Source organism: Pipra filicauda, unplaced genomic scaffold, assembly GCF_003945595.2.
Source record: "Pipra filicauda isolate LSUMZ 115617 unplaced genomic scaffold, ASM394559v2 scaffold115_size4368891_pilon, whole genome shotgun sequence".
In the NCBI taxonomy this organism is placed as follows: Eukaryota; Metazoa; Chordata; class Aves; order Passeriformes; family Pipridae; genus Pipra; species Pipra filicauda.
Window position 1 is genome coordinate 508,000 of NW_024103607.1, and position 23,218 is coordinate 531,217.

General features: G+C 41.4%; 1 protein-coding gene across 2 annotated transcripts in view; it reads left to right on the plus strand.

Moving 5' to 3' along the window:
- The window catches only part of SH3RF3 (SH3 domain containing ring finger 3), a 256,876-nt gene that overhangs the window by 174,136 nt on the left and 59,522 nt on the right, over positions 1-23,218 (plus strand). For both annotated transcript variants that reach the window (XM_027743512.2, XM_039384464.1), the window contains exon 4: positions 13,574-13,942. In XM_027743512.2, coding sequence (XP_027599313.2) covers positions 13,574-13,942 — 369 coding nt within the window. The remainder of the gene's footprint in view (positions 1-13,573; positions 13,943-23,218) is intronic.

Sequence of the window (23,218 nt, forward strand, 5' to 3'; positions counted from 1 at the left end):
GGGTCCTTGTTTTTGCTTACTTTATTCCTGTACAAAGTAGACCAGCCATTGTTTATTTTATCTCCTGCTGCACCATTTTTGGGTGTGATAGTGACTGCTTTTGCTTTGTGTGTGACAATTCTTTCCTTCTGCCTTCCATGCTCCAGGACTACCAGACATATCTGTGTGCTGAAATGGATCAGGGAAGTCACCCTGTTTAAAACTATTTGTTTAAGTTGGCGATGTTGTTGTTTTACTTTCCAGACATCTCTGTTCCATTGTCCCGTTTACTACATAGTCACATGAACATCCATGCTGATGCAGGGCAGAAAGTGGGAAGATGGGAAAGGAAGCCATGTGGCATCTCACTCTGCAGAAAAACATGACCATGAGGGGCAGAAACCCCCACCCACAGATATTCTGCAGGCAATTGCTGCCATTGTACTGTGCTCTAAGCCATCACGCCAAAGTGGTGACATGAGGAATGTGGGACTTTGTGGAAGCAACCTCCTCTATCTCCTGCTTGTCCCTCAATTTATCTAATTATTTTATTAAGTAATAATTTTATGACAGAGCATCACTAGGCACTCCATAAACCAGGTTAATAATATTAGTTTTTCTTTAAGTGAAGCTGGAGGCAGTGTCCTGCTCTAAATCTGACTTTGAAGTCTTCTGATCTGTTTAGACACAACTGAATCAAATTGACAGGAAATTTCATGAGAGAGGTTTCTGTAATAGAATTTTTCCATAACAGAATTTTTCTGGAATCCTTTGGACAAAGCAGGAGAGGTGCCAGAGCATTCAGGCAGTGGTGGACTCATGCTGGAGATATTCTCCTCTCACCATGTGGCTAAAGGGAGGGCACTGAGGGAAGAGGCAGCTCTCCCTGGTGTCACTGTTTCTTGAGAAGAAAGCAACCATGCAGAAGGAGGGATAGCACTCCCTGATGGTCATCTTCTTTATCCCTTTTCTCTGATCTGCTTCAGCCTCAAAGCCAGAGTAAGGAATTTACAGGCATGACTTCTCATGTCCTTTTTCTTTCCTTTTCCTAGCCCAGGAGTAAGGACTGCAAGTCTTATCTTTGAGAAATAATGTCCTCAGCATCTTCTGATGGGGTCAGGGGAGGTTTAGGTTAGATGTTAGAAAAAGGTTAGAAAAAGGTCCAGAACAGGGTTCCCAGGGAAGTGGTCACAGCACCAAGGCTGACAGAGTTCAAGAAACATTTGGACAATACTCTTAGGCACATGGGGTGACTCTTGGGGCTGTCCTGTGCAGAGCTAGGAATTAGGTTCAATGATCCTTGCACATCCCTTCCAATTCAGCATATTCTGTGATCCTCTCCTTGCTCCAGTCTAATGATTAGAGAGGCTTGCCTGTTCCCAGACAAAGCCTTTCACCAACATACATGCATTGCTCAGGAAAGAGAAGTGTGGTTGTATTGATTTGGTAGGTGCATGGTTTTCCTATCCCTCAGTGTATGAACTATAGGAGTGAAAGAAGGACTATAGAGATGATTGATACTGCATTCCTGGCAGTGTCCCAGACCAGATGAGATCTGGGAGCTCTTGGTACTGGCACTGAGCTTCTCTGCCCTACAGCAGCTGGGTCATGGTTTAACCATGGCCTGTTACTGCTTGGGGTCATGCTCTGTCTCAAGCACAGGGTTTTGTCCTATGGGGGTCCTTGAGGGCAGAGAAATGCTCCTAAGGGCTGAGTTTAAGGTCCAAGCAAAGGCAGCTCCACACCACTCAGTGACACGTGTCTGCCTTTACATAGAGCACCCCTCACTCAACACATACCTGAGTTTTCAGTGCAGTACACAGTTAAGTGTGTTACTTTCTGTTTGGTCACTGGTTAAAGAGGAATCAATGTACTTTCATGGCAAGTAATAAAGACATTGCCGATGGGAATCTCATCCTCATGCCTGGTTCCATTCATCTGTGTGGCTGGCAGTCCTACCTAGTCTTTGTCCAACTTGATTGCTGAGTGTTCACAAAGATCAAATTCTCATCATGTCCTACCCTAATTATGGCTACGTCCTTTTTGCATCCTTAGCAAATGCAGACCTGCCTCATTCATGACACTCCAGTGTGCTCATCTGCTACTACTTCTTTCTTTCTCTCTGAAGTCCTTTTCTGTAGAGCCCATGCAACTAGCCCTTACTTGCAAACCTTTGATTACTCATTACTCTCTCTCTGTATTGTCTTTTATTTACTGCTGAGTGCTACCCATGCCAGTCACTTTGTCAGTTTTTTAAATCCTGATTTTCTTCCACAGTGCTTTGTTCTTCACTGTTGTGATGAATGCTTCAAACATCTGCATCAGCATTGCTCCTCCAGACTCCTCTCTAAAATTGTTCTTGGCTGTAATGGTTACAGAAGATTTATGTTGTATAGAATCCTCTGTCCATCTTGCTTATAAGACTGTTGCATTGTATATTTTGTCTCTATCTATATATTGTCTCTTGTCCTCATCTTCAATTGTACTTTCTTTGGGCCAAGAGCTGTCTCGTTGCTCTATTTTTATGTAATGTTTCTCACAATGGAGTTCTGGTGTGTGGTAGGAGTTCTTCAGCATTTAATGGCAAAAATAATAAAAGTATCACATGGTATGGTCACAGTTTGGAAAAATTCAGTTTCCTAGGGGCAGCTTGTCTCTCTGTCTACGGAATGTGGAATGTAGGTGCAATTTGGGGAGTCCATTTTCAGAAAGGAATGTGTTAGGAAAATATTTGAGCATGAGTAATTCAACAAACAGAAAAAAACCCTCCAGTACTGTGCACTTTCAGGAAGATTTCCTACTGTGCGGATTTTTTGCTAGCCCATTAATTTTGCCATCTCAGAGCTCTAACAGCATGGCCTAGAGCAGTGGTTTTCCAAATTCCTTCCAGTTGTAGCATACTAACATAAACAGCATTTGCATATGGATGTCATAAAAGTGACTAATGCTGGCAATCATCATACTTTATTGCAGTAATGTGACAAATGTGCCTGAGCATCCTAAAAGATCTGCTCCAAGCTCACTGGCGCTGAAGAAATGGCACACCTCTTATCTAGCAGTGACACTCGTGACAGAGCAGGCTTGGACAGAAACCAGAACATTGATCCAGCTTTAGACGAGTGTACAAGAGGCATGGGTACTAGCTGCTTCACTGCATGACTCCACAGCGCTGGGTACGTGTCCTTTACCCTAAACAGAAATTAAACTCAGAAAGTTAAACAAATAACATTTTCTAGTTTGACAGCCAGAAAGTTCAGTGTACTCTTTGCAGCTGTTGGCAAGTCAGTGGGGAGACCTCTGGCTCTGACCTGAGCCTTGTCCCCAATCATATTTTAACATCTCGGATTCTCCAAAGAAGGCTACAAATGGTTCCTTGAGGCCTGGGGCAGTCAGTCATGCCATGAGTGAGAGGCTTAATGGTGCCACTTTCAGTCAAGAGTTTGTGGACTTGATGGAATTCGTCACAGTTCAGCTTTGTCAGATTTTTCTTCCACAAGATGAAGGGGGAGAATTGTGAACCCAATTACATCATCATATAGCACAGAAAACACATTTTCATATCTTACAGACTGGCTTTCGGAGCATTCAGTTACTGGTCAGGCTTCTTACAAAACTGAGATGTGCATGTTGTGCAGTGTGCAATATACCATGTGCAGCATGCCATGTGCAACAGCTACTGCCCCGTAATGCCATCCCGATCCATTGCACACCTTTTACCAGTTTGACAGAAACATAAAGGTCTCCAAGGTAAGACAAGTTCATGTAAAAATTTAACTGGTCACTGCATAGAATAAAAAAGGATGCAAATTAATGCTTCCACTGAGGAAAAAGAGCCATGGTGCTGTACCAGGCATCAGCACATCTATACGGGAAGAAGGTGCTTTAAATATGCAGGCAATTCCAAGCAGAGTTTGTACTATAATAACCACTAGATAGGGCAACTATGAGATACAAATTCAGACTGTGAATTCATGTCTCTGTTAGCATAACTCCTTTATTTAATCTGTGTGCATAGGTAAGGAGACCGGTCTTCCTGTCACACGGACAATTCGTGTATCCTGGTGCTGCTGCCCATCTCAAACACACATAGTTCATCTCACATTTCAGAGAAGCATCTCAGAACTGTCCCTCTAGGGAGTCATCAAATGGTTGGCTGAAACAGCAGCACATCATGTCCTGACTCATATTATCGCCCCAACTGGCAAATAGTAAACCCAAAGCCTGGACGCAGCTCTCCGATGACACAGTGACTTTTGTGACAGGTGGCTGCCATTCTTTGATTTTCACTGCTTCCAGTGAAACAGGCAGTGTCACCCTGGAGCTGGTACAGAAACTCTCCACTACAAGTAGTAACACTGCTTTGTAGCCATCTATAACAGGAGCACCATGCACACAGGGTCTAACTATACAGCCCCATGGCAGCTTATACTGTTGCAAATACCCTGTACCACATCCAGCAGTTTTCTTCTGTCTTGTATTTGGGAAGCAGCAGCCAGAACACTATGTAGTAAAAAATGTCTTTTTCCTAAATATAGTACACACAGGGCAAAGGCTGTTTATCACAACCCTTTAGTGCTAATGGCTGCTTGAAGTGTGTATACCTTGGTTCCTTTTACAAGCAATTGAGCCAAAACATTTTCTTGGCATTTGCTTTCATTCTTGATTTCACTGCTTTATCAGAGATAGAGAGAACAGTGCATTTATTTGTATGTGATTCCCCACAGGTAATCTTCAGTTGCAGCACATAAAACTTAATTTTCCCCAATTGCACAAGATTTCTTATTCTACACAAAGTTGTAAATCACTGCAACAAAGACTCCTTGCTTGCTCAGTGAAGGCAAAGCCTTGCAGTACTTGGAAAATTACTTTGGCTTTCCCACATGTTCCTTGTGCTGCAATTCCAAGAGTTTCCAAGAGCTTCACAGATTTATCCAACTTCATGCTTTCTGCAGGTAACATTGGTAGTGTGACGTGCTTGTAGGCCTTTTTCTCATTGCCCACCAGAACACTTTTGTTATCAAATTCATAAAGGACTTCAGCAAATATATGTTTTGTTTCTTTCATCTTTATCTTCTGTCTTCTTTATCTTCTGTCTTCTTAAGCTGGAATCAAGTGTTTTCCTTAAAAGAAGGCATGGTATTGTTTCTTCTTTCACGCAACCCTGAACATTACAAAACCAGTATTTTCAAGAACTATATTTCCAGGAACAAATCGGAGAAAATGAGCACAATATTGTGTCTGGTAGAATGTGTGCACAGTGCAGCTATCAAGAAGACAAGAGTCTCTTCAACAGCATGAGCATGATGTTGCCTGGTTCACAATCCCATTTATAATTACTTGGGATCACACACCATAATTTGGAAGCCATTTGCTTTAAGACTCCAAGGCTTGGTGTATGTATTAACTCTGAAGAGATCCTCTGCCTTAGTTGGTGGTATTTAACATGTTAGTTTTCAGTTAATTCAAAATGTTATGATGCCTTGAGTAAGCAATACCACCAGTAGCCTTGTGGAGCATTAAGGAAGGACATTGAAAGTTGCCTGAAAATTCTGAAAACACAAGACTTGGCTCTTTTGAAGACCCAGAGGTTGTGCAGATATTGCTTTGAGTTCACTTGTGATCCACACAGCTCTGTTTCAGGATCTACAGTATCTTTCCTATTCCATGGTGAAGTTTTTAGGTACAACTGGCTGTAAGTAAAAGTTTTCCCAAGTGAAGGGGTTTCTAGATTCAGCACAAGGCTGCTTTAGAGGGCTTCCCTTCCTTGCAGTAGTAACTGGCTGTAACAATACAGGGCTCATACAGCTACCAGTTGTCAGTGAAGCATGAGGACATCATGTGAACTGCTTCTGAAAGCCTTCTGAGTCTATTTTGATCCCCTGTCCAGGTTGCTGCCCTGCATAAGGCTGTTCAAACTCCTACCAGCACCAGCGTCTTCCGAAGTGGTGTAGGTAGGCACCTGGACTCGGGGGGAGAGTCACAGAGGTTTTCCATTTTACAAGAACAAGAACAAAGGGGACTCAGACAGAAAGCTGGTGGCTTTCTTTTTGGAAAGTGGCAGTGTTGTTTCAAGTCTTTCATGACTGTTTCTCCACACAGGGACTTTGAGCAGGGAGTCCAAGTATCCTGTTGAACCTCCCAAATCACTGTAGCCTTGGCCATTTGTTGTCTTAGCTGAGAAACATCATCTGAGAAACAGTTTTATGATGGACATCTTGTCAAAACAAGCAAGTTCCTGGGAAGTACTTAAGCTCCAGTGAATTTCATTTTTTGATGAAAAAACAGTTTGTCAGTCAAATCCACACAAGCTTCAACAGGGACTCCTCTGGTACTGAAATCGGTGCCAGATGGGCACTAGTCCTTCCACCATTGAAGGCAGCTGGAGTTTTGCCACTGACTTCAAAGGAATTAGGATCAAGCCCATGAATTCATGACTGCACTTTTTATTTAGCTTTCTGAATAATTTATAAGTAAAAATAGGATGGATTCGCTCACTCTTTCTGATGTCGAGTAAAGCTGTATTTGGTTACATTTCTTGCTTTCAAAGGAACTTTAGTGCAGTCATGAGCATCTCATTATGAAAAAGGGTGTCCATAGGGGACAGATAGCAAGAAAAAGGAAATCCTTAGGCACAACGAACATACACAGCAGATCAGAGATTCAGAGATGACAGATCAGAGCAAGATAGTCCTCATAGTTGGAGCTGAAGGCTAGATAGCTAGCATTGTTTCAGGAAGTAGAGGGGGCTCTAGAAAGTGTACTTCTTTTTGGTGAGTTCATTTATTTTAATGATATTGCATTTAGTTTTATTTTCTTTCTTCTCAGTGATTTAGACATTAGTTTCCATAAGGTTACTTGCTGTGCTTTGGTTGTGAGCAGACTTTGTAGCAGACTGCACATTTTTCTGGGATTCACCATGTTCTCCACCACTGCAAACCCTTTTCCTTCTTAAAACTGTTCAGAAAAAAGGAGAAAGAAAAAAAATTCCCAGATCACCACCCAGGGTTTAGTGTTTACTTCTGCTGCACGCATCATTTATTTTCATTCTGCAAGATCATGATGACACGCTCGTCCAAGCACATGCTGTTCTAATACGCTACATTCCTTCAACCTCTCAGTGTGTTAGAAGTGACATTGCTGCTAAATGAGAAAGATCTTGTAGGACAGGGAAATGGATTGCTAAGTACTGCTGCCTTTTAAGGAACCATGTTGTAAACAAAAATGATTGACTTGTTTTTTCTGGACTATACATAGTTGTGTACAGGTATGACCCTGATTAGGAAGGCTATCTGCTGTATGGTTTTAGGGACTTCCTTCCTTGAGAACAAGCTGACATATTTAGCAGGCTTTTGGAAAAGAGAACAAGATGTATGCTTCAGCCTACGACTGGAGGAACAGAACACTTGAAGTTTGACATGTGCCCTAGCAAAGTATTTCTGCAGCTATTGTTCCATGTGAATGTGTTCAAGCAAGCACACGTACTGTGCTTCTTGTATTTTCTGGGTGCATGGAATAACTCTCCTCTCGATCACAGTGTGGGGTTTCAGAAATCTATCTTCCATGATGGATAAACCACTTGCAAAAAATCTGTTCCACATTTGCTTGTTCCTCCCTTGCAATAAATTAGGCAGGGCAATAGTGGATTTGTAGAGATTAACATAAAACCATTAAATAATGCTTTGTTTTAGCTATAATATTTTCTCTTAAACCGTGCCTTACTAATTATTCTTCATTAGAAGATGGCACCTAAATGAATAATTGACATATGATTTTGTAGGTTTTGCCAAATGAATTTAAACTGTCCATGGAGAACTTTGGAGACTTTCTCTAAACACTGTTAAATCTGAATTAATAAAACATATAAAAGGTGAAAATGATAGATGAATTCAATATGACTTGGTCAAAGAGCCTTTGGCACAACTTTGTCTGCTAATATCCCCTTATTAAGCTCTTGGAATTGCTGTGTGTCCACTATACTAACTTACCGATGAACATCTAAAGTATTAGGTAAATTACATAATTCTCCCACTGTCCATTTGATCAAAGGCTGTTTTGCTACTTGTCTGTAGAAGAAGAAGGGTTGTATCCTGCATTTTCCAGTAGGGATAACAGCAAGGAAAAGCTGTTTCAGCTTTCTGAAATGCTGCTTTTTGGGGATGAAAATGCTTTTACAGATGCAGTCCTCTCAGGGACCCAGCAGAGACAGAAGAATCTTGTACAGTTATACCCTTAGTTACTTAATAACCTCACTGTGCTTCAGAACATAAATTATAATACTAGCAAAACTAGTTTAATGAGGGCATAAGAACTTAGTATTTCCTTCAAGTAACTACTCTGAAGTTAATAAATTCTGTCTATTTATTTTAATCACAAAATCAGATATGAAATTTCAAGTTGCCAAAGTTTCCACAAGGCATAAAATAGGGATGTACGTGATCTTCTCAATATTTATGAACCATAATGTATAAAAATCAGCAGTCCCTAGGTGAAAATACTTTCAGTCTTTCAGGACATTGTGAAGATGTTTTACTAATAATTTTAGTTTTTGTTTCTGCTCTGCTCAGTGGTTCCTTTCCAAAAACTTGAACATGATATTTTTTCTTACAAATTTACTTTTTTGTATTAGGCATGTATTGATTTGTGGGGTTTTGTAACTTCTCACTTTCAAAAGGGATCTGAAATAACACGTTTCTGATATTATACCTGTATTTGAACAGCACCATTCTTTAGCTAATTGTTTCCACAAAGACAGAAGGAGAAAGCTTACGTAGCAAATGAAGCATTGTTTTCCTGAAAGTCTTAATAAACTGTACTTTACTGTTCAAATTGGCTCCAGTTTATCAAAATACTGAAGCGTTTGTGTAAAACTGAGAATTTAGTCTATCCTGCCTTGTTCAGAAAACAGCAACATTTTAAGTCCCATTGCTAACACTTTGGTCTGCACATTATCAAGTATGTGCTGTTGGTAAGCCAGAGTGAAGTCCTCTCTTTGGCAGGTCAGATGCCAGTCAGAAATTAATCCCTTACCTAGACCTAAATGACTAAAAAGCTAAGAGTATTCAATAGCAGAATAAGACTTACTGTCCTCCATCTTACAGAATACAGCACTGTCATTCACATGCAACAACCCAGGAGCTGTTGTGGTGACCACAGTGTAACAAGGTGTCCCTTAGGAGTCTAAGCTGAAGTAGAATAATTTTGCCACTGACATGGATTAGTAAATGCACAGGCATATTTGTCAAGGGAGATGAAGTAAAGGTTAATTATTTAAATCTGACCTAAATTTCCCATTCTTCTGTCTTGTTCCATACTAATAACAATAAATTCCAATGTAATATTTTGTTCTTTGGTCTAAATTTAGAATTATTTATCACCCACATTGGACAAGAAGTAGATTTTCCTTAGTCTTCACCCCAGCTGGTATATGTAAGCAGGTGCTTAACAGTGCCCATCGACACTAGAGTTCGCTAAATCACATTGGGATATAAAGGGCATATTTGGTCCTATATGGGGATAGTCAGTGCAGATGACAGTTTCTCTCCTGTACCCCCTTATCCTTAACAGAGAAATATGTTGAAACCCTTTACAGGTGGTCCCTTTTAAACCTACATGTATCAGCAACTGGAGTGAACTGTGATATATGTGTGTATATGCATGTGTGCAAGCATGTGCAACAGGGACTGAGAGAAAGTCACCATAATGCATTCTGCAGAAAAAAATTAGGTTTATCTAGAGACTAATAAAAAATAATTTTGGCAGTGGAGAAATCCCAAGTGAGGTATCTTAATATTTGTACCTTTGTCACCTATGTGTTAAAGTCTCAAGTAGAGTAGCTAAAATAGTCGTATCTAAAATCCAGAAGAAGAAAAAAACCCTCTCCCTTAGTTCATATTGCATGGGCTGTCTGGCTGGATGCTGAAGTCATGACAGCTTGCATTGTGGCAGGGAGGGCAGTGTGGCTTCCTGATCAAGATCAGCAAATTTCTGATCAACAGCACTTGATTACTGCTCCCTTTGTGGGAAAAGGTTGTTCGGAGGTGAACAAGGCCCTTTTTCACTCTCAAAACCAGATGAGCTGGAGCTGTCTCCAGTATGATTCCTCACAGCTGGGAAAGGACATAGAGCTACACAGTAGCTCTATGAACTGAGACTGATGCATCCTTATCTCAGCGTGCAGGATTGACAGTCAATAGTCACCAAGACCCTCTGGACAGTTTTACTGCACCATTTCATTGCCTCTCTTGCATGGAAGGTCCATCAGATATTATAAGGCTTGCCCTTGCAAGATTTTGCATTCCTAGACAGGATTGCAGGGCTGCTGGGAATGTTTGACTGGCATTCAAATCCAAACCTTATCCCTCTAAATCACATGTCAAGTTTTCTAGGACATCCCCTTTTTAAAGAATGGATTTGGGGTAAAATCAGTCTATCTGCAGTTTCAAGGGCATTTTACAATTTGGGCTTAGCAGGACCAGAATTTCAAATATAGGTACTTTCTAGAGAAGAGATAAGAAATTACTAAGAAAGTTGAGTTCTGGTATTAGAGGTTGTCATAAGAGCTACAGACCTCTAGAAATGTCAAATTCCTGACACTGACTGTGGGTCAGAACTTTCCATTAAGCTTCTCATCTGGAAGCAAATCTGCCTGAAGATCAGATGACAGACACTAGAAAGCAATGCTTGTTTACATACTCAGAGTTTAAAATAAGAAATTTGCTATCATGTTTATGTTTACAAAAGGGTTTCTAAAGGGTTTTTTTTGTGAAGAGGCAGCACTATTTGCTTTTACAAAGTAGGAAGCAGACTTTTCTCTGGTATTCATAGCCTATTTGGGAAGTACTTTCCAGCATCTGTGGGCAAAGCTGTTTAAAAACAGTTCTCTACAAAAATAAAGTTGTAAAGCTATAAAGCATTTTTTATCTTGGCAGACCAAAATAATTTTTTCCCAGTATTTCAGGAAGACTCTGACATTCCCAAAAGTTTGTTATTTTGACTTTTTGGGCGGGTTTTTTCTTTTTGTCTTTAATCTTCTACTGATATCAAGAATGATTTTTGTTTATATCAATACAGGGCTCTCTTATTGACATTTTCACTAGGTCCTGCTTTGAACAAAAAAGTAATGGATTTTGTTGTTTTAAAAAGAACAGTTCAGTGTTAAATTGGATTCCAAACAGTGAGATTTATAGTCTAATTCTTACAAGAGATTCAGAGTTTGATATCAAGGGCTGGAGCATTTCGTTGTCCATAGGGAGCATGTTGTAAAATCAGAAGTTCTAAATTCTTTTTTTTAACTCTATTTTTTCCTATGTGAAAGAATTAGAATATATTCTTTTTCTGCTTACTGCTGATTGGCAAAGTATTTCCTCACCCTCTGTAGAAGAGTCATGAATATTTGATGTCTTTCTCCTTCTCTCCTTAATATTTCAAGTAATTCAGCTAGACTATCTCCATCAATGGGGTAAGCGGAGCTGTAACACCTACTTAAGGGAGTGGAGCCATCTGGTTTCCTTGCAACTTGGAGCCTGCTGGCAAATATTAGGTTGTACCAATTTAAAGCATGATGAAGTGGGAAATAATGGACATTTTTGAAGAATCTGAAATAGGATCAGCTGTTATTGGCAAAAATTGACAGGTGCAGTGCACTACGCTGGCTGTAAGCATGGTCTCAAGTTGAAGAGTGCAGCTGGGAAAATGCCTTGCTAATTGAATGGTTGCAGGACTCCCAGCAGCTCTGACAGTAGTGGAGCATCACTAATTGGAGGCTCTTGGCTGAGTTGGTGGAAGCTGTCACTGAATGAAGGATCCTGCAAGTTGATGTTTACTTTCTAAGTGTTAGTGTGGTTTTTGCCTGTTACCGAGAATGAGTCCTCATGGAGTCAGAATTGTTTTCAAACTTAGGAGGACTGGCAATATCTATTTCTTTCATTTACAGCATGGTGACAGTGGTTGGGAGTTATAAAAGCTACTCAATTACACATTTGTTTAACTGCACATTTCTGTTGTCATCTTTCCCATACCTCTCTTTTTCCCTTTTATTTTCACTTGCGTTAAATTTCTAAATTGGCTTGGAGCAGCAACTATTCTTTTTTTTTATTTATTTAGAGCCTCGGAAGACCTTGTCCTCAGCTAAGTCTCTTGGATGCTGCCATAATTAATAGAAGTTGTTATAGAAAGAAAAATAGCCTGGTTTTGGTCCAGAATAGTATTACATACACCTCTGATTTTTGTGGGTGTCAAAATAGCAGTGAATGCAAAAGCACATATGCATTAGCTATATCTCCCCTTTTCGTCTGTTGTTTTTATTCAATAAATGCAAACATATTGCGGTGCATCCTAGTTTAATATAAAGGTCTGTTGGCAAAATGTGGCATTTTCCCTCAGCTGTTAGCACCCCTTGAGGGAAGATGTATTGGCAACGAGTGCTGTGCAGAAAGCACTGCTGACTTCAGAGTATACTTCATGTATCATTAGTGACTGTAGCATCCCTGTGAGGCTAAAAACTCCCCAGCTATGTAAGGTGTAGCTATTCTGTATAAGTTATGGAGGCTAGCAGGTAAGATGCTTCAGTGACAGGGTTGTGCCACCCAGCATGCCTCTGGCATTTATAGACACAAGGTTATCCCTGGATGTGGATTGGATGAGGAACAGTGGGCTGAAACCTTGTCTGAGTGTCCTGGTGCTCTGCAGTCTCCCTGGGCCATAGGCCAAGTTTTGAACCCTTCAAGAGGACTGATGAGACTACTTTTTCAAGTTGGACCCTGAGCAAATCTTGCAGTGGCCATTAAGGTCTTCCACAGCTTAGGTGATACAGCTGGGAAAAATATCTTCAGTTTGCATCTGCATTTGGATAACCTGTGTTAGGTGAGAGGCAGAGAGATGAAACTGGAGGGATTTGGAAGCCGTACCTCTGGATCAAAGCCATGTGTGACAAACATTAAACATAGGCCTATGATGGAGCTGGGAATAGCAAAACATTGATGCCTCTTTCACCAGGCTCTGACTCACCAGCCTGGGACAAGCTATTTTGGGGAATGCCATTTTTTTTAAATGTCATAGCTTGATATGGACCAATTTATGGTGCCTAGTTCTAGCCTACCTCTCTTTTGATTTTCCCAGCATTAACTAGTGGATGGAAATAATTCACCTGACTTCATAAAATTAAATAAATTCATGGAATCATTTAGATTAGAAAAGACTTCTAAAGCCACCCAGTCCAACTGTTAGTCCAGCACTGCCAAGCCGACCACAAAACCATGGCCCTGAAGTACTGTGTCTTTTAAGTCTTTTTAATACCTTCAGGGACAGTAATTCCACCACTTCTCTGAGCAGCCTATTCCAGTGCTTGACAACTCTTTCAGTGAAGAGATTATTCCTTATTCCAATCTAAACCTCCCCTGGTGCAACTTGAAGCCATTTCCTCCTGCCCTCTCAGTTGTTACCTGGGACAAGAGACCAACCCCCACCTCTCTACAACCTCCTTTCAAGTAGTTGTAGAGAGTGATAAGGTCCCCTCTGAGCCTCCTTTTCTCCAGTGGAGGGACCTTATCGCTTTCTACAACTCCTTTTTTATATTTCCCTTTTCTTCCCCACACAGCTGAATGAATCGGCCAAGCAGCTCATCGAGATGGACAAGACTTGCTTGGCTGCTGCCTCTGGCTGTGACATGCCGCTGGCGACAGAGACGGCGGCAGTGGCGGCGGCGGCAGCGGTGGGTCTGGCGCCGTGCTCCACGTTGGCCGGTGCTGGGGCGGCTGGGGCAGCCCAGCGGCAGGTGGAAGGCAAGAAGAATGCCAAGAAGCGCCACTCCTTCACTGCCCTCAGCATGACACACAAGTCCTCCCAGGCTGCCAGCAACCGGCACTCCATGGAGATCAGTGCCCCCGTTCTCATCAGCTCCAGCGACCCACGGGCGGCTGCCAGGATCGGGGACCTCACCCACCTCTCCTCCAGTGCCCCAGCCCAGGTAAGGCAGGGGTGGAGGTGGGCTTTGGGCATCCTTAGCAGATGTCACACCATTGCATCACCTCTTTCAAAGTGGCTGACCCTTGCACGAAGCAGTCGCATGGTGCTGTCATCCTGGTGTGACGGCACTTGGCATCTGCCGTTCTCATCCTTATGTTAATCAATGGGCAGGCTAGAGGCAATCAAGAGCTGAAGGATAAAGCCAAATTTGAGGCAATCAGGAGTTGGAGGATAAAGCCAAATTGGATTCACAGTAATGCAACACTTTTAAAACCAAAAAGTAATACTACAGTTTGTTTGAAGTAATGCGGTTTATGTTGCATCAGTTTCTGTTATAGAAAGGAGTAATTTTGAGTGATTCCATTACCCTGAATGTAGCTGCTACCCTGCAGGGTAGCAATGTCGGTATGAAATTCACACATTGGGGATAAAAAAGAGTTTTGGAATAATTATTTCCATACAGATCACTGGAGGATGAGCAAATGTACCATACTTTGACAAGTGTTGTACCCAGCAAGAAGCTGCTGTTCAGAAACACCCAAGGAATTTTTAAACCATCACACATGCTAAGGGTGCAGCGCTCTCTATCCTTCACCTTCTCAAAGGAGAGTGTAGAGGAGCATCCTCCTGGACATTCTCACAGGTCCCAAAAGGAGCTTCTGAGAGCTGGCAGAAACAGGAGCCAAACTCACCAGGAGTGTACTGAAACCCCTTGCAATTTCCCACTGTTTCTGTGGATAAGGAAATCCAAGTGCAAATTTGCAGTTTGAAGGTGTAGATGGGAGAATAATTACAGTCCCAAAACTCTTCTACCTCAGTCTTCCTGCTCAGTCATCTACACATTTGGTGTGCAGATTAGCAGACGCACATTCATTCTACAGACCAGCTCCTCATGGTCTGCTCTGCTTGGCATGGCAGTGCTTGGCACTTAAGCATGGCAGGGTCTTCCCACCCATCATTTCTCTGCTGAAAAAAGCCATCCTTGCCCTTTCCTCTTCCCGGCTTTGCCTTCCGGCCCCTCACATCCCCATCCCCATACAGGGACAAACATGGATCACCTACCATCCCTGGGGCCTGGAGCAGGAAGAGATCCATGTTACATGCTGATATGCATGTAGACAGCTGGACGAGGGACAAGCAGCAAACTGTAGGGACCGTCTGGGGCAGAAATGCTGTTTATGTCCATCTGCAGTGTTGGTGGGTCTCCCCTGTGAGGCTGATGTGGTGCACCAGACTGTGGGGTCACTCCTGATGGCTGCGCCCTGCTGCAACACGACATGAGCCCTCAGGCCCCTGCAATGCAGGTTTGCAAGGAAACTGGGGAAGGCAGGATGCCTGCATGCATGCCAGTGTGTGCCACAGGGCCAGCCAAAACAGCATACTAAGAGGACATTGCCACAGTGGAGCAGTACCCTCTGCTCCTGCCTCAGCTGCTAGCCTACCTCCATTGCCCATCCACATGTAGGAGCCAGAGAGACAGCTCAATCCAACTGTAACTATGCTAATTTTCTTCCAAGTGCCTTTTCCAGGCAGTGTTTCTGTGCTGTAAGGTCGTTCCCTTCCTTTCAGCCTTCATCAGGAGGGTGAAGGTGAGGATATGGCTCCCACACAAAGCAGCAAATGTACCAAGATGTACTGGGACATCTGTGAAGCAACACAAGCACTAGACATGAGTGAGGGTCCCAGACTCATCAAGTAAATGACACACAGGTTTTTGGCACTCAGTGACACGTTTGGACTTTACAGAGATGTGACAGACAGTGGCTTTTCAGTTCTTGTGGTAGTTGAGAGAAATACCACACACCCCCTTTGCTAGAGTCATTGGAAGACTCATTCTGAGCTAGTAAACCACAAAAATTAGACCATGAAACAAAAAGAGCCTTGATTATTCTCTCCTACTTTAACAGAACAAGTGGTGGGTAAAACCCCAGTCACTTCTCAAACCATTGTGGCATTTGCACACAAGTGGTAGAGGACAAGAAGGGCCTCAGGTTCCTGGTAACAAGTTATGATTATCAAAATCCAGCCTGCAGGAATGTTGGTCCGGTCCATTGCAGCAGATGGGGAGATGTGTAGTTGGTGTCATGGTCAGAAGCTCAACTAGGGCTGGTGTATAATGAAGTCATTCCTGTGCCCATGGTGGGAACAGGTTTGGGGAGGAGTTCTGCCTCAGGGCATAGAGCCAGTTTGCAGAGAAGGCAGCTGAGCACATGCCTCTATCAGTGCTGGCCAAAACTGTCCTGGCCAAAATCCAGCAAGGGGAAAAAGAACCTTGGTGGTTCAGATCAACCTTAGTGAAAAGAGGTTTCCCTCTGCCGAAAAATGTTATTGCAGCCCCAAGGACCCTGCCACCACAAGTGTGGCATTTACACGTGTAAGTACGTAGCTCTGCTTTTAAAAATTTTGCTATTTGCTTTCTAATTTGGGGGATTTAAACATTTTCCTTTGCAAACTTTGCTATGAATGTGGATCTGTAGGGGGAAAAAGTGGGGCTAAAGTTTTCACTATGACTGTAGGAGCAACCTTCAGAAAAATGCTTCACCCCGTAGGACTAGCAATAAAATCAAAAGAGCTATCAACATGAATTCACCTGATTTTAAGCCTTCTTAGGTTAGGTCTACAAAGAGTACAGAATTTGTCTCTTACCAAATGTACATTACAATTGTGCAGCTATATTTATATAACTATTAATCCCATAATAATAAAGGTTACATTTTAATTAAAAATGTCAGAAATTCAGTCCCTTCTCTGCCATCTGCTAAGACCTGACATGGCTCTAAAGCAATTAATGATGCTGCAGCCTTAGACAGAAAATCAGTTCAGCACTTTTCTTTTATTCACATGGCTGAATGCCAGCCAAAGTAGCATAAACAATGGGCCCCATGAGCTCTTACATCAAAGCATTCAGTGCAGTGAGAATCTTGTCTTCAGATCATTTTGCTCTAAAATGCATTTGGCATTTTTAAGGTAAATGCCCTGTACATGTTGTTCAGGGTTTGACGTCTTGACAAATTTGCAAACTGATTCTACTGCTGTTTTGGAAGTGCTCAGGGGCGTTGCTGAGAGCATGGGCAGGTTGGTAGGAAGGCTGTGCATGTAGCTGCCAAACTCACCGGTGAGTTCTGCTGCAGGAAGATGTCTCACCTTTTCTTTCCTCACTTGAAGAGGAAACTCTCTGCCCTGCAAGTCATTGTCACAGCCTTTGAGTGGTTCTTTCTGTAACCATCTCAGGCCCTTGCTAATTTGCAACCGCAAATTCAGCCAAAGCTTATTTCTTGTAGGGGAAACAACAAATTTACAGTTTCAGTATGGGCTATCTAGCAAATTTATGTCTTTCCTTTTAAAATTAGAATGTAAATTTGGTTTATTGTGTCTTTATATCATGTCCTTGAAATTTCCAGGCCATTTTTCATTGTTCATTTAATAGATCTCTTCATAAAAAGAAATAAAGGAATTTTGTTCACTTTAGTAGGTATGAATTTCTCTGGAACATATCAGGATTGGTATTTAGCTTGCAGCGGGAGTCTACATTCTGAAAAAGTTCAACATGGTTCTCCTGTAGCCTGTCCTTTGAACAAGCAGAATTCAATTACAGGAGTTTTTGAATGGCCTCCAGTCCCCTACCCCAAGGCAACCGGCTGGTGCCCAGCGAAACAGTGTCCTCAAAACAACCATCCATTTTCCTTGTAGACCTGAGGCACCCACATCTGGAGCACCTACTTTCTCTCTGCTGACATGAGAAGAAACAGAGACATCTAGGGCTTCTTGTTGCAGGAACTTAAAATTTAGGTGCAAATTTTACATGTCTCCATAAATGTGGCATGTATTCCACCCCTTAGAAGTGATTTCATGCATACTACTTTATTCCTATGGCTTTTGTCAATTTTTGTGAATTGAAACCAGACTTCTATGCCGAGCTGACATGTTTTTTGCTTTTATGAATTGTTACACTGTTATAAGCCCCCTGCTTCTCCAGGAGAGCACAGATTTCTATATATTGAGCACTGACATCCAGACCAGACTATGAAATCACATGTTTTGAAAGCACTTCTGCATAGCAATTATTTAATAATTGAAGACTACAGGCCTTCCATAATATGTTCATTATTCTTTAAGCAGAACCAACTCAGCTGTTTCCCAAAAGAATGATGGTCTTAAAAAACATCTTTACTGGCCACAAACTTAGGGATGCTAGAAAGGTAGAAGAATCAACTTCAAGTCACCTCAGCTGAGTAAAATAGTGTCTGGAATTCCACAATAGCCAGGATATAGAGCATTTAATTTCAAAGAGGCAATGCTGGAATCCTAATTTTTTCTGCACCAAAATTTGCTTGTATGCTTTTTGCTGCATGCTGAGCATCACTCATTAAACATAAGATCTCCATCTGAAAGGTAATAGTGTCTGTCCATCATGCAGAATGTCCTATCATACTGGCAAAATGAATTTTTATTGAAGATGTAAGTAGTGCTGCGAGCCTGTGATGGAGCTGAAGCTGAATTAGGTTACAGGTGCAGAGGAGCAGTTCGCAACTGAGACTCCCTGGGGAGCAGGCAAGGTCCCCCTGGAAAGTAATTGTGCCTAGGCCTCAGATGGCTTGTCTTGCTTCCATTTTCACCCCTCATGAATTATTCGTCCCTGCTAGTTGAAAAGGTCATAGGTCACTACTGCTCCAAATCCCCTGGATTTTGACAGAAAATACGTCTCATGAATAATGAAGTATGGCTTTGTGCACACCAGGGTAACAGCTGAGTGAGGAAGAAAGGATCCTCCCCCCAGAAGAAACTTCTGTATGTTTTGAACAACTGATCACCATGCCCAAGAAGTCAATTTGTATCTGCAAGTATTAGTACAAGCTCCCAACCAGAGGACACATGTTCAGGAAAAGCTGAGAACAATGTCTTGCATGCTCCTAGTCCCAAAGAGTGACAGTATTTGAAATGAAAAATGTTCTTTGAAGTCTCTTGCTATATAAATCATTTGGAATTGTGTCCTTATCAGTTATTTAGAAATGTTGAATTTTAGCTGAGAAAATGTAATAGCAGAACTCTGGTTGCTCCTTGGCTGATAACCTAAATGTGCTGACCATGAGAAGCATACAGATTATACCTAAAATCCAGGGACTAAAAATGAACCTTGAATTTTCAAGTGCACAACAGGCTCTGGGAAAATAAGACAAATTCAGGTATTTTTCAGCTTTGCCCCGGAGTCCAAATTCTATCCAACCTGCTCTGCTGCTGGCTGTGAATGACAACTGACTGGACATCCATTAATGAGAGTGAGACAGGTGAAACCAAGGGCAGCTATTTTAGGAGGCTGCAGCAGTCAAAATGGCAAAAAGAAGTAATATTGGTCCAATGTGTCTTTCTGTCATTTAGATCAAAATATATCATGGAAAATGCATAAGGGATGTCGGTAAAGTCTAGCCTAAACTAATTCATTGCCTTTGTACCTTCCCAGTTCTACTCAAAGTCATTTATAATTGGTTCCAGACATTGCCTGTTTTAAATAACTTTATTTCACTGGGGGGTTGGGGTTGCAGGTGAAAGGAGTTTTTTAAACAGAAAGTTTTAGGCAGGGCATGATTACAAGCTGCTTTTTTTTTTTTTTTTGGCTACTATTAGGTCTCTGAACACACTCTGCATGTTGGGATATATTGCATTCTTTTTCAAAACTGTTGCAGATGAGACACATGAGCTGACTCAATCTATGGACTGATTACATAAGCTACTGGGAATCTGGGTCAAAGCAAAATCGCCTTTCGGAAACTACCAGTTTAGAGATAGTGTCTTCTCTTTATCCTGTAATATGGCTCATCACAAACACATTTTGAAAGATTTTCAGGAACCACAAAACCTGATTTTTTACAGGATCTAGGAAGAGAAGGTTGTGCTTTAGATGGGTTATTCAACTGTGCTTGAAATCCCATTGCCTGTAACACAAAAACAATATATTTTTTTCCAGATGCTCCTCGGAGTAGTAATCCAAAAACGTTTTGCCACTGAAATAATTTTTGCACACAGCTAATCCTGAGGCTTTACACTACCTGCCAGTCAACTACTGGATTGGAAGCCTCAAGAGCTAGTGAGACACTGTCTTGGTATTTACACTATACCACAAAATCCTGTCTATCTGGCACACACTATGTGAAAATGCGTGAATGACATTTGAACAGAAATTACTAAAGTGTGTATTTTCCCCTTTTAGTTTGCTTGGGGGTTTTGTTTATTTGTTTACCACTATTTTCTCCATAGAGGGGAACTTCCTACAGGAGGCATTGCACAGGATCCTGATGAGTTTGTTGTACAGTTATCAGAAGGATAATAATGAATGTGGGACTAAATTAACATCTTTTACAGGTCAAGCTTTCACTTCAAGCTTTCCTGTGTCTCTGCGTTTGATTTTTCATGTTCTTTGATCCCAGAATTGCAAGAAACTATTTTTACCATAAACCTATTTAAAACCTTGTGGTGGAGAGCTATATACTGGTACTCAGTGCTGAAGGGGTTAGTCTGAGAGAGAAACAAGGCTGAATAAAATATAATTCTCATGATGCTCATCCACATGATGCTTAATTAGTCCTCATTTAGGGGAACTGAGAAGCTGCAAACCAGAATAATCAGTGCTTTTGTGGATGGTAATGTCAGATAAATCTTTGGAAGAAAATTACAAAAAATATTTGGGGTTTTTTTCTTCTAACTTGCAGGCATCCTTAGTTTAAAAGACAGTGGAAATGGAAGTTCAGGAAATAAATTCACTTGACTTCTCCAGCTCTCCACATAGCTCTAAGGAAGATATGCTCTAGAGTTCTTGACCTATTACAAGCCAAAAATAACCAGGGTGAACATGGTGCTAGAGCAGGCTGGCATAATTCTCTGCCTCACCTTCCTCCACAGATACAGATACTTTCAGGTTGTAAGAACCCCTCAGTAAATGCTAAATCATTTAAATTTAGCTCCAGTTTTCGCAGAAAGGAACTGGGTACTTATGCAGCTATTTATGCAGCTGCAGCTGTTATCCTGCACATTTGTTTGGTTTTTTACACACATAACATTATGGGAAAAAAAGTCTTCCTCTAGAATTGGTAAGTCTATTTCAGCCCCCACTTTGACAATTAGCATTTGATGAGGGTACTTGATCTTGCGTGTAACACTTTTCATCAATACTTGGTGGCACTGCCATGCATTAAGTGCTAGTACATTATTTCTAGGAACATTAAGGCCCGGAGTGATTGCCACAGTCATTGTTTTATGGAGTCATCAAATGAGAGAAACAAGTAACAGGAATCTTAAAGCCCATTAGCCTATTTTTTATGGTATTTCCAGAGGATGGTATGTCAGTTTATGTGAGTTGAATGGGCGTTTTTCTCTTATTTTAAAGTAATATTAAAGAGAAATTTAAAGTAAGCTGTAAATATGCATTCAAGACATTAAAAGAATTTTTCCTGTGAATTAATGAATGTTGTAAGTGCCCTGTGGTGAGACAGTGCTGAATTTTCTTTGAAGTCAAAACTGAGATTTCTAGTTGGTGATTTTCTAGATGATAAGAACTTTCGTCTGATAGCAGCAACAATTATTTTTCAGTGAAGGCTACTGCAACCTGCAATATCATTGTACTTCTGACTTCTACTCTCCTCTGAGAGAGTCATTTGCTTTTGCAAGGCACTTCCCTAATCCCCACAGGCACCATCTCTTTTCAAACTAAACCAAAAATGTGGCCTTAAAGTACTGGTAAAAATTTAAAGTAAATATACAAGAGAAAGAAAAAGATAATTTATGCTGGAAGTCCAAACTAGTAATTCTTATGCTTTCATAGAGATGTGGATGGGAAGAGAGAAAGTGAATGAATTTGACGTGATGTTTCAGCCCAGATAAGTAGTTATTACCTTTAATTTCCTGATCTTTCTGGGCTTTCAGTAACATTTTGGGGGGATTTGTGTTTCAGTGGTTATAAGGAAGCTGTTGTGTTTACAGGAAAAAAGCAAAAAGTCCTTTTATATTACTATCCTACCCATGGATACATAATCTCCTACTACACAAGAGTAGCTGGTGATGAAAACAGACAGCACAGCATGAGCTGGGAGTGAGATATCTGTCATGCAGCATCGTTGTGCCTGGGTGTATAGTCTGGGAGTTTAACTCAAGATTTAGCCTTTCGCAGTACAGGTGAAGTTGCTGTGCTACCAATGGTCACAAAGAAGCAGAAATTAGTGCAGAGGGATCTGGAGGTGGTTTTCAGCATGCTTTTCCCTGCTGGCTGGCAGCTGGGTCTGTGCTGGCCCACGGAAGAGAAGATCTGTTGCTGTTGAGCTGGAAACATCAACAGTGGTAAGTGGTGCTTGGAGGATGTCAGGTAGAAGAGGGAGCGTAAAGAATTCAGATTTGGCTGTTCAGTGGCCTAAGTAATTGGGACAGAGTTGGCAGTGTCTAGATCAGAACACTGCATGCCACATTTAGAGTAAACGGCCTCCTAATCAGGAGGTGTGCTACATGTGATTACCTAGCAGGTCATGTCTAGAAATTCAAAGGTAAAATGTTTAAAGGCATTAGAGGCTCATAAGGATAGAGAGAGGCACCAAATGATATTTTCAGAAGTGACTCATTACTTAAATTGCAATAAAATCCATGAGAATCAGGCAGTGAAGTACTTAATGCCTCCTTGAGAAAACTCTGCAAGGTGCCTGTTTTTATCAATATGTGCTTACATGCCTCTTAAAAACCTGGCTGTCAGAGACATCTCCTCCCCATTAAGCTTTAATAGTAGTGAGTAGCTGAGAAGGAAGAAGGATTAACACACAAATGCTGCAGTGACCTGTGTAATGCCTGTGCATGGTGGTGTTTGTGTGTTTGGTGCCACAGAAAGGTGGATTATGTAGGGGTGTTCCATTAGAAAGCAAGGATGTGGCACACACTCCTCCCAAAAGGTATCAAAGCAGAGAACAAAAAAATCAGAGCATCATCTTGCATTTCCATTCCCCTGACCAGATGAAGAGGAAAGGAGGACATGTTTAGTACCTTGTTCCTTAGATCACTATAGCAAAAGTACAACTTGGCTACAGGGCTAAATAAAGAAGGCAAACAAACTAAGTCCTACTACCAGCTGTGATGGAGAAAGGCCTGTTGTGTTCTCCAGGAGGATTATTAGTGTTACCAGTAGCTGAAGAGGTGCACATAGAATTGTGTGAATGGAAACTGGAGAGGTAAACTTCCAATAAGGTAATAAGTATGAAGAAATAGGAGATTATTCTTTTACAAAAATTAGTCTCTTCAAAATCCTATT